The sequence below is a fragment of the Hermetia illucens genome, chromosome 3, assembly GCF_905115235.1.
Source record: "Hermetia illucens chromosome 3, iHerIll2.2.curated.20191125, whole genome shotgun sequence".
Lineage (NCBI taxonomy): Eukaryota > Metazoa > Arthropoda > Insecta > Diptera > Stratiomyidae > Hermetia > Hermetia illucens.
Genome location: NC_051851.1, coordinates 79,310,221 through 79,327,721, shown reverse-complemented (window position 1 = coordinate 79,327,721; position 17,501 = coordinate 79,310,221). Strand labels below are relative to the sequence as shown.

General features: G+C 39.8%; 1 protein-coding gene across 1 annotated transcript in view; it reads left to right on the top strand.

Annotated features, from left to right (window-relative positions):
* The window catches only part of LOC119651225 (putative glutathione-specific gamma-glutamylcyclotransferase 2), a 60,350-nt gene that overhangs the window by 35,820 nt on the left and 7,029 nt on the right, over positions 1–17,501 (top strand). Inside the window, exon 3 of the mRNA XM_038054695.1 lies at positions 8,840–8,875. Coding sequence (XP_037910623.1) covers positions 8,840–8,875 — 36 coding nt within the window. The remainder of the gene's footprint in view (positions 1–8,839; positions 8,876–17,501) is intronic.

Genomic DNA, 17,501 nt, shown 5'->3' with positions numbered 1-17,501 from the left:
ATTAAGTTGAAAGTTTGGATGGTTAATAGCAAGAACTTGTCCAATTAATGTCGAGTCAATATTTGCTCAAAGATCGATCAAATGTTGGCAGCTTAATGTAAGTTATTTATAGTGAGGCCTACTCTGTCTAAATCGTATTTGCACATATGCGTATCTGCTTGGTCACTAACCGACATATTCATACATAGATACCTGGAAATAATTTTTTCCAAAAGGTAGTCGAACATAACGAATCCCTTTTACTGAAAAGAGCATGGATATTGATTAGCCCAACCATAAGATACGGCAGTACAGCTTTTAACACCCCATTCAAAGTGCTCTTTCGCGAATCATAACCTTATTAAAATCGGTTCAGTGTCTGCCTATCTGTCTGTCACACCCAGCTCACTCGTAAACGGCTGAACGTATTATTACGAAATGTGGTGAGAACATGCAGTTTATGTGTCCCTTTACATGCAGCGAGTGGTTCCATTTTGTGTTGAATTTTCAGGGGGGCTTCCCATACATGCGAAAGGAGAATGTAAATTTTTTTTCACAGAACATGGTTATGATATCAAATAAAAGGGCTCCATTAACACTTTCCGAAACTGATCTTATTTCAGATGTTGGGTGAAACGTAGGGGAAATATGGCGCAAAATGTGGGCCTCAAAAAGTGAAACAGGTCTTGTTCTCAGAACCTGATGCAACTATATGAAATCTAGGCTTCAAAATACATCCCATATCGATATCTGCACAAATGAAGTTAATAATAGTATATTACCATGTTTTATAAATTTACCGAAAAGCCCCCTTAAGTTCATCCCAGAAGTATAACAGACGTCAGCATAGACGATAATATAGGGCCTAATTCTGGAAAGTTTGAAGGCAACCCGACTATTATTAATAAAGTTATAGAGGGTAAAATTTCCGAATTTTAGGTAAATTTATGGCACCCAAGACACGTATGACACTATCATTATATAAAGTGAACTTATATGAATGGCAAGGTCAATGAGGACGTTTTAGTTTTCCTTTTTTGAGTTTTTTTAGTTATTTGCATATCAGTGTTAATTACTCGAGGTAGACATGTATATGTATATGCTAATAAAGCTTGCGGGTAATAACCAATATAATAGACATTTGTCTTCCTGGTTACCAGCGGTTTTTAATTTACGTATGTAACATATATATGTATGCTTTTGTGCACGGAGTAAAGTGAAGATGCGTTAGACCTATTTTGACACGCACATATATTAATGCATCGCTATGCGGTAATAGATAGTGTTTGTTTATTTAGGATTTATGTCGTTGATTTGCATGTACATATGTGTATCATGGCGCTTCGCAAAATATGACGGAGTGTTTGATATTCTTAGCTAGTACGAATGGAAAATGGCGCATAAAGAGTTTCTCATCTAAGATGAACACAAAGCCTTTATATCCGAAGCGTCCGGCTTCAGGTATCCCGACTTGCTAATGGGTTTCGAGTGAGACGGAAAGCATTCGGCTTTGCATGTGTGATCATACAACACAATGTAACATAAATAAGTCACAAAGAAATAAACTTCATTTTTCACTGCAAAATAATTGTAGCCGTAGCTGACATGACTCCCATCTTCCATGAGTTGTTGTCCTAATCTAAGACACGAGGGCACCATTTCAAAAGGATCTTTTCACACAATATGGATATGCAGACAGTCCTGGGTCTCAGTTGATTTCGTCGGATGTCCGCTATCCTTCTTTCTTGCAACGGATTTCGTGTCATGGAATCGGACTGCGAGATGTTGAGCACCTTAGCAACGACTCTCTGACTATAGCCACTTTAACAATAAAGGACTTCACCTTCTGGGGGAAGTGTTTTCTAACAACACAATAAATAAACAACAAACTAAGAAAATTACTTTGAGTACGTTTTTTCCAATAAATGAACCATAAATTGGAAAAATTGCTTGGAGCTAATTTTCCAGTCAAATGAAAGTACATAACTACTTTATAACAACTTGTAAAAATTGAAACTACACATCTAATTCTATATAAGATATACTACAAAATCATATATAACATAAAGATTAAAAATTCATTCAAACACAGCTTTAAAAAAAACTCTGAGCACGCACTTTTTCCGTCACTGTCCATATGTATGCACCACAAAATTGTCACTATTTTTAATTATATGTCGTTTCCATATTATCGATAGTACGATTACTGATAGAAGTCTCTAACTAGAAACCCCCAAAACATTTTAGAGATATCCAAAAATGCACCACTACTTTCTTACATATTACTTAATATACTTTACAAAATCAGTTTTATGTAGTGTCACAACGGAAAAATCAAAAAGATATAAAAAGGATGATTTCAACTTCGAAATTTTGTCTCAATTTTTCAACTGCTTTGCCCTGTTCGATAGTGGAGTCGGCTCGTCTAAATCACACATTCCACCAAGTACCTGCCTTATAATGAAGTAACGATTTTATGAACATGCATAAGAGAATCATGTCGCTCGTAAAACCCTTCAGATCTCTCCTTCTTCAGCTTTTCTTATGTTTAAAAGCGGGTTCGTTATTATTGATACGGGCACAAACATTTTTGGCCCAGTCAAAGCCGGAAGTCGGAACGGCTGGTTTGACGACAAATGTAAGCTACCAACGGAGCGGAAGAATGCTGTATACCGAGTGACGTTGCACTCTCAAAGAACACGTGTCTGGTCAGAGACCTATCACGGACTTTTTCGAGCGAAGAAGTGACTTCACAGACGGAGAAGGGAAGCCTGGGAGAAGAGACAGATCTGTGAACTCGAAAAATATAGGGAGAAACCAGGCGCGGAAATTTAACAGCAGGTCAACAGGGTGAGGCCTTATACAACACGATGTTCATCCCGCCGAAACAAATAGAGACATCTGATTTTCAACCGAATGGGCATATTGGAGCGATGGGTGGATTATTTTGATGTATTGTTCAACCACCAGGAAATCGGAAAGTTGAAGGTCCCGCCAATGAACACGACGGACAAATACTGCCACTAACAAACATAGAAGAAACAGTTCGTACAATTCGCCTGCTTAAAAATCATAAATCGCAGGATCTGATTGATTTACAACCGAGCTGGTTTAATATGGAGGCAACCATCTATGTCAAGCGATTCATCAACTTATGCTCTATGTATGGGACAGTGAATCTATGCCTGACGACTGGCAATAGGGCATTATTTATACCATACATAAAAAGGGAAATATCGTGCAGTGCTGAGTACCAATTATACCAATTATATCTATCTTTCTAGGTCGAATAACTCAATAATCCCAGAAAATCATTGGCTCATACCAAAGAGGCTTCACACCAGGCAAATCAGCAACAGATCAGATTTTCTCTGTGCGGCAAGCGATGGAAAAACTGCTGGAATATGGACATCAGTTCATCGACTTTAAAGCCACCTATGATAGCATAGCCAGGGTAAAACTGTACACGGTCATGAAAGAGTTCGGTATTCCGACGAAATTTGTAGGACTGCCTAGGCTGACCCTGACCAATGTGCGCGATCAGATAAAAGCAGCGAGATCATTCTCGAGACCACTCAACTTCAACAATGGTTAAAGACAGAGAGATCTCCAACCATGCATCGTTTTCAACCTGGCCCTGGAAAAGTGATCCGTGATGCTAAGGTAAATGCGAGAGGCACCATCCTCTTCAAGTCCACCCAACCACTAGCCTATGCTGATGAACAATCTGACATTGTACATCTATACCTTCGTCCAGTTCGAGCGGGCACCTTAATAAAGGCAAGATGAAATATATTGTGGCAACGTCAGCAACGAAAATCACAACCGACAACAGCTACGACGAAATCCGCGCACGTTTGTTCGTAACCAACAGAGCCTATCTGAGATTACAAAAACTCCGTAATGACTCACCATAGAGTCAAAACTCTTACTGTACAAGAACATGATCTTGGCGTTCCTCATGTATTCCTCAAAGACTTAGGTCCTTGTAAAAAAAATTGAGTTTTAATCAGCGCGAATTACATACCACTCAAAGACCCTTCTCTCACACTTTTTCTGTGATCGGTCCAACTTCATATCGATTGCGGATGTCCTCACATGTACCGCAACATTTTCGTTTAAATTACTTCAAGGCATCATTCATTATCTTTTATAATTGGGCAAGATTCAAAATCGTAGGGATGACAAGGCGGACCACATTGCGTTAAATTTTAGATTTGGGACGTTTGTTGCAGTTGTCGAACGCCAGTTTCTCTAAGTTGCGCTAACGTGTGAAGCAATTTCATAATATTATACAATTCATTATTGGCTGATGGCATTGATCCGAGATATATTGTTCGGTTCTCATCAGGTCGTTGGCACTGACCGTGATAGTGCTTGTTTTATTTGGATCGGTCGTCGAAAATTCTGTTCTATTAAGATTCAGTCTGAGACCGTTTTGCATGTGGAGATCATACCACTTATGGACAAGTTGCTCGACATCAGCTTTGCTATGAGATGTTAGGAAAATATCATATGTATAGAGCTGGGCGTTGGATGTCCTATGGTCAGTGTCCATAACAAGGACAAACACCTCGGATTCGTGTTGAATGCTTCCTGGTAGATATCGACAGAGATACGAAGCCCATACTTGGAACTTTTCTTTCTAGATCGCAGCAGAGCAATTTAACCCAGCAGTTCTCTGGCACTATGTGTTCCCATAGAGAGCATACCAGGTTAGTTCATGTTTCAATCGGACAACGCCGTATATTACGTCAGTAATTTCGCACTTCCTCAGTTGTGGCAAAACTGGCTTGGTCCACTTTTATTTGAATGATGTCGCAAATACAGTTGTCGAGAATGCGTTCAAAAATCTTCATGGTATTTGCCAGCAATCTAATCGAGCAGCATTTTTTTTATATTGGGACAGTCATTCCCCAATAACCTGATTGAAGAACTTACTTAGTCACGTGTTGGGTTCCAGCTCTTTGCTTTTCAAAGCTCAATTGCGATGGCATGAGATTCTGCTGCTTTCCCCGATTTCATTGGTTTGATTGTTTCGTTGCCTTCAGCAGTGCGAACAGGTGAAACGGCTCTAAATGTCGACAGTACTTGAAGAATCGGAGAATGAGCAAATTCTAACGTTGAAATCTGATCAAAATATTCTCGCTATTGGTCCGTTGCCCTCGGCGATTAGTAAGTAAAATATCGTTCTTGTCATTAACGCTCAGAACTGACACTAGCTTATGACGCAGATACAGATTTCTCTTGTTGTCCCATGTGTCCAGTTTATCCTAAAGATCTTTGTAAAAGCGATCGCTCTTTGTTTCTCTGACGAGAAACTTATAGTAAAGCCGTTTCTTCTCACGGATCTTCATTTAGACATCGTCTTTCGAAAGCTAAATATTTACCTTATTACACCTTGCAAGTGTCTGTGTGAAGTAGTTACCAGAATGCATCTTTCTCGGCAGCAACTCAACTTGTCTGTGGTGCATATGCAGTAAAGAAATGAGGCGTGCGATCAGCTGACATAATGGTGAGGTCACCAAACTGGTCGATATGTTTAATGGTATCATGGAAACCCTCAGAGATGATACTGTCGAACACATTGCGTGTGTGGGCTACCAAAATAGAGAAATTTATAGGCAGATTTTGCACCGCAACATCGGGCATCTTGTGGAGTGCAGAGATAAACGCATATCTTCCGAAAGGTACGTCTGAGTTCCTCAGTTTTTCCAGCGAAGATAACAATACTTAGCGTGCAGATCCGTTTTCGTTTGTGTCAGACTAATTTGCTTGCTTGCTCATGTCTCAACAAGACCGCAGCCCTTCTTGCCGCGTCGACTGAGGAGAACGTCCTAGCATTGTTCCGAGGCTTTTTACTCCACGCGATTATTTTTAGTTTTTGAGGACATTACCGCGGGTCTGCCACCAAGATAGGTGAGGTCAGGTAGACTTTAGCGTATTGGAATACGAGTAACTCCAACTATACTTTATTTATCTCTTTCCCTGAGCTCAGCATTTTATTGTACCTTCTTTTTAAGGTTTTGTGTGAAACAAAACCTTATTAGAATCGAGACGGTGTCTGTCTGTCCGTCTGTCCGTCTGTCTGTCTGTCTGTCTGTCTGTCTGTCTGTCTGTCTGTCACACCCGATTTATTCGGAAACGGCTGGATCGATTGTCACAAAAATTGGTGAGAGTATGTAATCTGGTGATCCCTTTACATGCAGTAAGTGGCGCCATCTTATGTTAAGTTTAAGGGGGGGCTCCCTGTACATGTGAATGGAGGGTGCAAATTTTTTTTTCACAGAATGTAGCCATGTAGGGTATCAAATGAAAGATCTCAATTAGTACTTTTCGAATCTGGTTCAATATTTGATATTAGATGAAACATAGGGGAGTGAGGGTTCAAAATATGACCCACAAAAAGTGTAACAGGTCTCGTTCTCAGAACCTATCCAACCGAAAAATCTGAAAAAAATCACAGTGGTGCATCTCTACGAAATCTAGGCCTCAAAATATATCCGGTTACGATATCTGCACAAATAAAGTTAATAATAGTATATTTCCACATTTTAGAAATTTACCCGGCACCCCCCTTATGTTCATCCCAGAAGTACAAAATTTGGCATGCGTGTAATGAAGAATATAACGCACAGTTTGGTCAAGTTTGAAGAAAATCCAATTATTATTAACAAAGTTATAGGGGGTGAAACTTTACAATTTTTTGTGAATTTCGTTCACTCTACAACCCGCATGACGTCATCATCACATATCAATTCGTCAATATCACAACGAAATGAGTTCTTACGAATTGGGTCGCAGACAATTATTTTGTTTTAGTTTTTTAGTTATTTGTCAGCCAGACATGTGTGTATGTAGGTATATAATATATGCGTGCTAATGAACTTTGCGGGTAGTGCCTAATTCAGTTAGATATAAGACGTAAATCGGAAATATGGGTACGATAAATTTAGATACGTGCATATATGTGCACAGTAGGTAATAGGCAGTTTGTTTATTTAGGGTGAGCGTGATATCTATGGCTCTAATATGTACGTATGTCTCGTAGTTTGGAAATATATGAAGGATTATGTTGGATTTGTAGCTATATACGGACAGAAAAATGTGCGTCTCTTACATAAGATGAACACAAAACCTTTATACCCGAAGCGCGAGCTTCCGGTATTCCGACTTGTTTTCTTCTATTTTGGCTTAGAATATGGCGAAGCTAAATCATTTAAATATTGTCCAATTGAATTTCTCTTATCTGCAGAACTACTATCGATAAGAACAGTATTTCCACTCATATATGATGAAGTGACCACAGCAATTGCTCGTATAGAAATTGTATCAAATTTACCCTCTTGAATAAATTATTTCAAAATGCTTAATTACGAACTGATTCCCAAACCAACCGCCAATTAGCGTGAGATGAGCTATTGAAGAACGGTGAATATAAGATAACGCCCATTTCTTCAAGCAAGCTTAAAAACATCATTCTTGATCTCAAATTTCTTCTGTTGATAATAAGCGGCTTCCTTATTCAATTATATTCAATCCCAACCGGCTATTTCCAGGGTCAGTCATCAATAGTTCCAGTTCTAATTATTATTTTCTGGTTCTCTACGCAGAACTCTTGTCCTACCAGTATGATAACCCACTAACAACAGACCCTCAAAGGAAACCTGTTCCCGATATTCGTAGCAATCCACATCAAATTGAAATTAATTCTCTTGTATCATTTTGCTTATCTAACTCAAGTGACGCAAGTTATGCGAAATGCCACAAAATGTTTAATATTGCTATTGCGTTATCATTATAAATTCGCCAGACGAATGAATGAATCAAGAGAAAAAAATCCAAATAAACTGTTTTACATTTAAGTCGGCGTGTTTATAAATTATATTCCAGATTCTAAGCAAGCGCGTTTTAAATAAACATACAACAGCTTTCACATATGATAACATAGTGAGTTCCGCTTTGTTTGTTTTGTCTCCCTTTCCTGCATTGTAAGTAAATACAAATCCACTTGAAATATCTGTCGGCAGCAAACGAAGCCTTTATCGACAAATTTATACTGATAAATAACAGTCGGGAACCATCTGGTGGTGGGTTTCTAATCAAGGCTGTAAATATTTGATGTTGTGTTGAATTTGATTAAATTTAATTAACAATTAAATTCAGGTTTGCAATAGAATTATTCGTTATTACCGTATTTATTAAAAAAAGTCAAGAATATTTCTCTAAACCTATTACTTTTCATCCTACCGATCAGATTTGAACCCAGGTAGCGCATCTTTCAAATTCTAGCAATAGATCTCTCCCACCAAAGAGCAATGCCCATCCTTGAAAATTTGTTTACTAGGAGCACAAAATGAACATATTTATGCCTAAAACCAGATAAATAGATTTGCATATGTGCTACTTTTGGCATCCATAAAGTTAATTCTCTAACAAAATCGCACGCGCAAATAGAACGACCAAAGTATTCTATAATAAATGTAGACAGAACACGAACCTGTCACATGGTCAGCTCGTATTGGTAAGAAAAACCAGAAAGCACAATATAAAAGCGAAAGCAAAAGGTAGAGCAATTTGGCTTTTATTTACTTTATTCAAACTTTTCCTCCATCATAAAAAATGTCTAGGAAATTTTGTGATAATTTATTTTTATCTCGAAGCTATTAATTATCTGGATATTTTCGGTTTTCCCGATTATTTACAAAAGTTTGTGTAGACATACATAAATATGGTGAATATTTTGATTAGTGGAGCGTGGGTCGGCTATTTTTAGATTTGTGCTAGTTTCAAGTAAGGAAATATATTCTGCCTTGGCTCAATAATGGATGGTTTGTAATGTATTTTTCTTTCTTTCCAGCCTGGGCGTGTCGCTACTCTAGTTGAAGATAAAGAGGTAAGCTTTTGTCCCCAATAAAAATTGCAGATCATGATATATTAAAACAAAGAGCAAACTGGATGTTTAATCGGATCTACTTTCTTTGATTGATAAAACTAAAACACTGCATCACTTGACTCGCAGCGGATATTTTTATAAATTCTTAACAATCTATTACATATATATATAGTATCTGTATGTGTGTGTCTATGAGATAGAAGAGGCAAAACCTTTGAGCACTTAGACCCTGGTGTGCTCCATTGTACACGATTCTCCCGCCGAACGGAATATCCCGGATTCGTTTAGGTATCGCAGGGTTTCCATTAATGGATGTGATGTTACTTTATGTCTGATGCATCCATATGCGGAGGACCGTGGATCCCGCTTCCTCATTACAGGATATCTTATCTCGAAAAATGCCAATCAGAATGTTCCAAATTCTCCTGCAAGTTCTGACAGGAAAAACTTCACGTGTCTAGCAGCATTAAGGCTCTGTCACTGTCATTATGAGAAGCTTATTCCCAGTTTTTGATAACAGTGCCAATGCTTTTAACACTTCAATTTTCAGTTCCCTCTATACCACAATGCCCGGACACCCAGAGTAATTACACCGTATTGAATCTAGAAGCAGTTCAAACGATTTCTACAGGTTGTCATTTAGTGGCTTCGATATTAGAGCCTTCTCACGAATATGTTGAAGGGTTTACAGAAACTACTAATTCTCTGCTCCCCATTTTTGTCACATGTTCTCCCGGATGGTGTCCTTCCAAGAGGTTCTGTATAGGCTCAACTCTGAAGCGGTATTCGAACCTTGGGCCGGTTGAATATGTTGCGGTATATCTTCTCTTGTGACTTGATTTGAATTTGAATAATAGTGACACAAAATTCTAACGCATTACTGTAAAAATAAAAATATTTACAATATTAGAAAAAACACCCAGTTCTTTTCTTAACTTATATTACGAATTGAGTACAAATGCCCCCTCAAATATACTTACATATATTATATAAGCAATATACAAAACCTTTCATACCTGAAGCGTTAGGCTTCTGGTGTCCCAATTTCTTTTTAGATTTTCGGTATTTTAAATTTCAACTAAATTCAAACGCACTGAGAAGTTCCCGCTATGTTTGTGACGTCACAAGTCAAGTGAAGAAAGTTCCGTTGACCGGCAGTTGGTAGTTCCTCATCAAAATATCAAAGTTAATTTTGACGGTAAAGTGTCAAGAAGGATAGCAAGATATTGTTTCGTGCATTCTGTGTGTGTGGTGGGGGGAAGCTATACCTTCTGAACACTCAGGCCATGGTGATCCAAAGTACTGGACACCCGCATCTAACGAATATCCCGGAATCTTCCGTTAGTAGATGCGATGCTACTCGGCGTACCTGGAGAATGTCGGCACCAAAAATCTGATGTCTGAGGCGTTCAGAGGCGTAGCATTCACATTAAAAATGCTCGGTGGATTACGCTCCCTCATTACAGAAGGGCATGTATCAGAATGTCTAGAATACTCCTGCAAGTCCTCCTGCTTTTCGACAGGATAAACTTTACGGTACGCATGTTCGATTTGGTCAGGAAAAGTTTGGTATGTTCGGCAGCCTTTAGGCTCTGCCACCTGTCATTGGGGAGATTGACCTCTCTTTTGCTAACGCATTCGAGATTCTATTTCCCTCTATAACACAGTGACCAGGTACCTACAGTAGTTCCACCGTATTAAATCTACAGGTAGAGTTCAAACGGTTTCTGTATTCCTGAACGATTTTTGAGGTGATCACAGGACTACTCAATGCCCTCAATGCAGCCTGGCTATCACGGCAGATTGTGATGCGCCTACCTCTTCAACCGCTCGTCAAACACTCAGTTTACCGCCCTTAGGGTTGCATATACTTCATCTTGAAAACCCGTTGCATATTGTACCAAAATAAAAGCCCACTTCTCGTTTTTCTTCAAGAGGTAGACTCCGGCACCAGAGCCCTATCCTGTTTTTGAGCTATCGGTTTAGAAGACTTCCATATATCCCGCCACGCATTTCTCTGGGACTTCCACAGTTCTCTCTACGTTTCAGGATAACTTCATATCTTCTACCAAAGAGATGTATGGGGCCTCTAGAATCGGAAGGCATTATAAGAACCGGATTCAGTACTCCGAGTAACTCTTCCCATGCTCCGCCCCCCCACGTCCGTTGTTTCCCCGTAGACCTAATCTAATTAGTCTATGAGCTGCTCTCACTGCAGTGCTTTGAATAAATATATCCAGGGGCTGCAAATTGAGTAATTTATTTAGAGCTGCGCTGGATGTCGTGCTCATGGCCCCGGTAATACCTAGATACACAGTTCTTTGCAGTGCGGTTAGTTTACGGTGAAAACCTTTTTGTCTCACCTTAACCCACCACACTACGGATGCATAAGCGAAGATCCGACTAATGATAGCACCGTATATCCACATTACCACATGAGGTCTGAGTGCCTATGTCGAGGCAAAGGTCCGTCTACACAGCCCATAAGCCTAAAGAACTTGTTTGAATTTTAACTCTACATGTTCGTTCCAAAGAAGCTTTTTATCTAGAGTGACTCCCAGATATTTCACTTCTTTGGAGAGTTGAAGGGTTGTATCTTTGATCTAATTAAAGTATTATCAACACCTTGCTCCCTGACGGTATCACAGAGTTTTTGAAAAGGCGCACAGTGAAACACCCCTTCAATGTCCACGAACACCCCCATCGCGTACTAACCCTTCAGAACTGCATCCTCTATCTTTACAGCCAAAGAATGAAGAGCAGGCTCACATGACTTTCCACGCTGGTGAGCATGTTGGTTTTCATTAAGTGAATGCAACCTAAGCGCCTTCCCACGAATGCGACGCTCAATCAGTCCCTTTCAACAAGAATGAAGTCAAGCTGATCTGTCTGAAGTTCTTTGAATTAGAATAGCCATCTTTCCCAGGCTTTGGTATGAAGACTACCTTAACCTCCTGTCAATAGGTAGGCACATACCCCAAAGCAGGACTTGCTAGAAAAATATTTCTTAGCAATCAGTTGAAGGGATTGCAAGGACCGTCAACTCTCTCCCTACCACGTCTCTCACCCGTTCTTCCGGATGGTACACTTCTAGGAGGGTCTCTACTGATTCCTGCCTGGAACTCGTGGAAGTACCATCGGGTTTTCTAAAAGAGTGAAACTTTTGCAAACACGGTTCAGAAGTCGCCTGGTTGATTTCCTGAATTTTCGCACTTCCCGGTTCCACCAAGGAACTGTTTTACCGCTTTGGGATCGAGAAATAGGACAAGCCTCTTCATAGCACTCTAAAAGTGTGCAATTCAAATGAGTCCTTAGTCGCCTAGGGCTTTACTTTATTGCCAAGAAGTTCATTGAACTTTGTCCAATCTAGGATTCCGTCTTTGTATTGCAATAGATTAAATTCTAGGTGTTGGTGATCTGACAGTGAGACTTCGCTTAGCACCCGCCAATGTGTAATCAGCTGTAACACTTTTGAAGTACTTCTTCTCGGTCCCACGAACGTAGGGGCGCACCCTAGGTTTGCAGTCATGAGACCAGCTGAAGTGATCAAAGCTAATTCCCTTCCTTGCTACACCAGTATTATAACTACACAAAAACCCCGCGAGAAGTTTGAATTTGGTTTCTTTGTAGTTAAGTTTATATTGTGGGGATTATTTCAATTTGAGTTAACATTTTATAGACTAAACTCCAATCTTAATTTATAATATATGACTGCATTCTGGTTTCGTATCACTGTTATTTACTTTTCATGTTTCCAAATTGCAAAGGAAGAGCATCTTGGAAAGCATTTTGCATGAGGTAGATGAGCTTAATACAGATGATAACGCACAAGAGAACTGCAATATATTCAACTGGACTAAGGTTCAAATCCCACTCAGTGCAAACTCATTTTTTGCGATTGCGAATTTTTCGTTAACGTGTTTGAAGTTTCTTGTTCACTTTGTATTCGAGGGTAATTTCTTTCTTTTAGGCTTCGACCTGCAGCTCAATTATGTAGCAATATGTCGAAGATTTGTATTAATTTAACTTCACACATTTGCAAAATATAAAATATGTTTGCAGCAATCGGTGGAAACAGATATTCCAGTCCACATTGGTATATAGCTCGCTATCATCACTACCGAACGTAAGGTAAATTTTCGGTTTCTCCTTTTTCAGGTAACAAAGTAAAATTTTCATTTCTTTCTGTTAAAAATTGAGTGATTACTTCAAAAGTCGGAAACAAGAAACACCAAATCGTCTACTTTTACGTAGCCAAGACTGAAACTACTTCCTGAGTAACGTCACATGAAATGTCAGTCAAACACTTCATTTTTTTCTCGGCTTGTGAGAATTCGACGTTATACCATTATAAATAATTAATGAATGTTCGGAATCCGTTTTTTATTCAACAGATACGTTAATTGGGCATTAGAAATTACTATTTCAAAGCAAAAAACATATAGCCATTTTCTAAAGTGGTGAGTCCCTTCTCGCTTTTTCTTCTGCACTTAATTTTGATTTTCGGATCATGAAAATGCCTTTAATTTTTGAAAACTGGCTTAACACTTACCCGAAAGGAGACAAATTATTGGTTGAATTGAAAAACGTGTTCAAAGAAGGTAGAGATTTTTTTATCGGTGGTTGTATATTACCGTTTTGAGATGCAAACACGTATATGAGTAACAGAAATAAATAGAAAATTTTCTTATCTGATCATCATCATCAACGGCGCAACAACCGGTATCCGGCCCAGGTCTGCCTTAATAAGGAACTCCAGACACCCCGGTTTTGCGCCGAGGTCCAACCAATTCGATTTCCCTAAAAGCTGTCTGGCGTCCTGGCCTACGCCATCGCTCCATCTTAGGCAGGGTCTGCCTCGTCTTCTTTTTCTATCATAGATATTGTCCTTATAGACTTTCGGGGCTGGATCATCCTCATCCATACGGATTAAGTGACCCGCCCACCGTAACCTATTGAGCCGGATTTTATCCACAATCGGACGGTCATGGTATCGCTCATAGATTTCGTCGTTATACAGGCTACGGAATTGTCCATCCTCATGTAGGGGGCCAAAAATTCTTCGGACGATTCTTCTTTCGAACGCGACCAAGAGTTCCCAATTCTTCTTGCTAAGAACCCAAGTCTCCGAGGAATACATGAGGACTGGCAAGATCATTGTCTTGTACAGTAAGAGCTTTGACCCTATGTTGAGACGTTTCGAGCGGAACAGTTTTTGTAAGCTGAAATACTCTCTGTTGGCTGACAACAACCGTGCGCGGATTTCCTCATCGTAGCTGTTATCCGTTGTGATTTTCGACCCTAGATAGGAGAAATTATCAACGGTCTCAAAGTTGTATTCTCCTATCCTTATTCTTCCTGTTTGACCAGTGCGGTTTGATGTTGTTCGTTGATTCGTCTTCGGTGCTGACGTTGACACCATATATTTGCTCTTGCCTTCATTGATGTGCAGCCCAAGATCTCGCCCCAATTGCCGCCTGCTCGATCTGGATGAAAGCAGTTTGTACTTCTCGGATGGTTCTTCTCATGATGTCGATATCGTCAGCGTAGGTAGTTGGGTGGACTTAAAGAGGATGGTACCTCTTACATTTACTTCGGCATCACGGATCACTTTCTCAAGGGCCAGGTTAAAGAGGACGCATGACAGGGCATCCCCTTGTCGTAGACCGTTGTTGATGTCAAATGGTCTTGAGAGTGATCCTGTTGCTTTTATCTGGCCTCGCACATTGGTCAGGGTCAGCCTAGTCAGTCTTATTAATTTCGTCGGGATACCGAATTCTCCCATGCCCGTGTAAAGTTTTACCCTGGCTAGGCTATCATAGGCGGCTTCAAAGTCGATGAATAGATGGTGCAACTGTTGTCCATATTCCAACAGTTTTTCCATCGCTTGCCGCAGAGAGAAAATCTGATCTGTTGCTGATTTGCCTGGAGTGAAGCCTCTTTGGTATGGGCCAATGATGTTCTGGGCGTATGGGGCTATCCGGCCTAGCAAGATAGCGGAGAATATCTTATAGATGGTACTCAGTAACGTGATACCTCTATAATTGCTGCACTGTGTGAAATCTCCATTTTTATGTATGAGACAGATAATGCCTCGTTGCCAATCGTCAGGCATTGATTCGCTGTCCCACACCTTGAGCACAAGTTGATAAACCACTTGGTGTAACTGGTCGTCTCGAGCGTCGAGATGTATAAGGCTTCATCCTGCTGATTTGTTGGTAAAACTTGCGCGCCTGGTGCGGTTGCTCCCTGTACTTTTCTAGTTCACAGACTTGTTGGTTCTCCCAGGCTTCCTTTTTCCGTCTGTGGCCGTATCCATGATAACGTTCTTCAGGTGATTGTGAAGATCATTTGTTGATGCTTCATCTCCAGGTCCTCTCTTGACTGCAGTTATTGCGGCATCCATTTCCCTCTTATAGGTGTCGCGGAGTGTGGATGGCTTCAGTGTTAACTCTCACCTGATTGTCAGAGGGGATTCTCGGTGGTGTTGTTATTCGAGCTCGGAACAACATGACAACGAGATAGTGATCCGAGTCTATGTTGGTCCCCTATATGTTCTGACATTCATCAAGGCTGAGAGGTGGCGGCGTTCGATCCACACTTGGTCAATTTGGTTGAAAGTGATCCCGTCTGGAGAGGCCCACGTATGTTTGTGGACCGCTTTCCGCGCAAACCAGGTACTTCCAACAACCATTTCATGCGATGCTGCTAATTGAATAATCCGCAGTCCGTTACCATTTGTATTTTGGTGTAAGCTATGGGGTCCAGCGTATCGCCTGAATACGGGCTCCTTCCCTACTTTGCTGTTAAAATCCCCGAGTATGATTTTAATATCATATCTGGGATAGGCTTCGGGGGTTTGTTCTACTGCCTCGTAGAAGATATCCTTCTCCGACTCTGCAGTCTCCTCTGTAGGGGCGTGAACGGCGAGGGAGACTCGCCTTCATCCTTCTCCGTCTGCAGCTTTTCGTTAAGAAAGAGCTCCCAGCGGTCACCACGTAGAGGTGGAGATAGGGTTTGGTAGTAGAACTGTTGGTGTTGGTTCAGCAGGCATTTCCCAGGTTTTATGCTCCATCGTGGGTACCAATTCACATTTCGCCCTGGGACCTATACTACCATTTGACCATCTTATCTGATACTTTTCTATACAATTTAGAACTGCCATTTTTACAGGTAAGTGCGCTGTTTTTGTCCGTAGCTGGGACCCATTTACTACCACTTCCGTCTTTTAATCAACGCAATTACCTAGATACCTAGTCAGTAAACCGATTGATAGACTTAAGAAAAGCAGCATAAAACTATCAAATCTCCTGTATGAAAAAGTAGAGAGAAATTTTCAAAAATGCAGTTAAGAAAGAAATAAGTAAGTACATTTTCCAATTAAAAAATTTGATTTTCCGACATTGTGAACGAAATTATAGCAAAAATGCTATAAAACTAATTAAAGTGTCAGAAAGTGTCCTCAACTTATATTCTTTCCTCAATAAACCTTGGAAATCTTAAGGGGGTCATTTCGTGTGAAGGCCGTTTTTGTTTGGGTTTTTTTTTAGAAATTTTTGTGAAGAACTAAAGAAAGATGGAAATACAAATTTTTCACCATAGATTTATTAATATCTTGAGCGTGCATAGTAATTTTTCCAGCCCGATCACATAGTTCCTTATTGTAATACGGAGCAATTTATACACCCATCTCCAAAAAAGGGGTTTTTCTGCTGTCACGCTAGAGGACGCTGCGATCATCTTAGAGAAAAAGGAGTAGACGGCACTTTAACGTACAGAGTTAACTACAGGCCGCAAACTAGGATTGTTAAAAAATATTAAAAACTAAATTTTTGGTGCCGTGTTAAACTTTTTTTTTTGAATTTTGGGGTTTTTTTACGGCTTCTTCAATGAATAAAAAAAAAACTACTGAATGAATCGCAATTATCATAGATTGCGGACCGTAGAAATAGGTTCTGAATAAGTCGTGACAATTGCAAAAAATTTCGTTGGATAGATTTTGCGCTATGGTGGCAGCCGATTTTCAGCATACGGTTTCGAAAAAAAAGTAAAATGCGATTTTTAGCCATAAAACCTTAACTGACCATTAATCTGGTATACCTAGTCCATAAACCTTAGGTTTCTTGAAGAAAGACATGTACGGCCTTGGCTTCAATTCTTGTCCTTTTAGCGAAGTCATTCGAACGTCTTTCGGACCGATAAATATGAGCTTTATTACGGCGATCGACATAAATCTGGCATGTGACTTATCACGTGTTTAACACTATAATTTCCGAATGACTCCGAATATCAAAAAACCACTTTGTCCATATATTCTAAACTATATCTAGATACAATTGATGCCAAAAAAAAATCGATTCCGCGAATCCGACACACGGGATGGCCCCCTTAAGAAAATAATTTCTGTACTAATTTGTGGGAAAATATCTTGGGTGAATTCATTTGATAATTCGAAATATTTATCAAAATTTAGATCGTTCTTATTTAGGTTGTCTGATATAACCTAAATGCGGAATCTATTTAATTTTTTGCTGACTTCAGAAATCAAATAATCCGCATGTAAGCATGAAACAGACACGTTCGGAAAACAAATTCCAAACTCTTTTCACTCAATTAGTTATTGGTT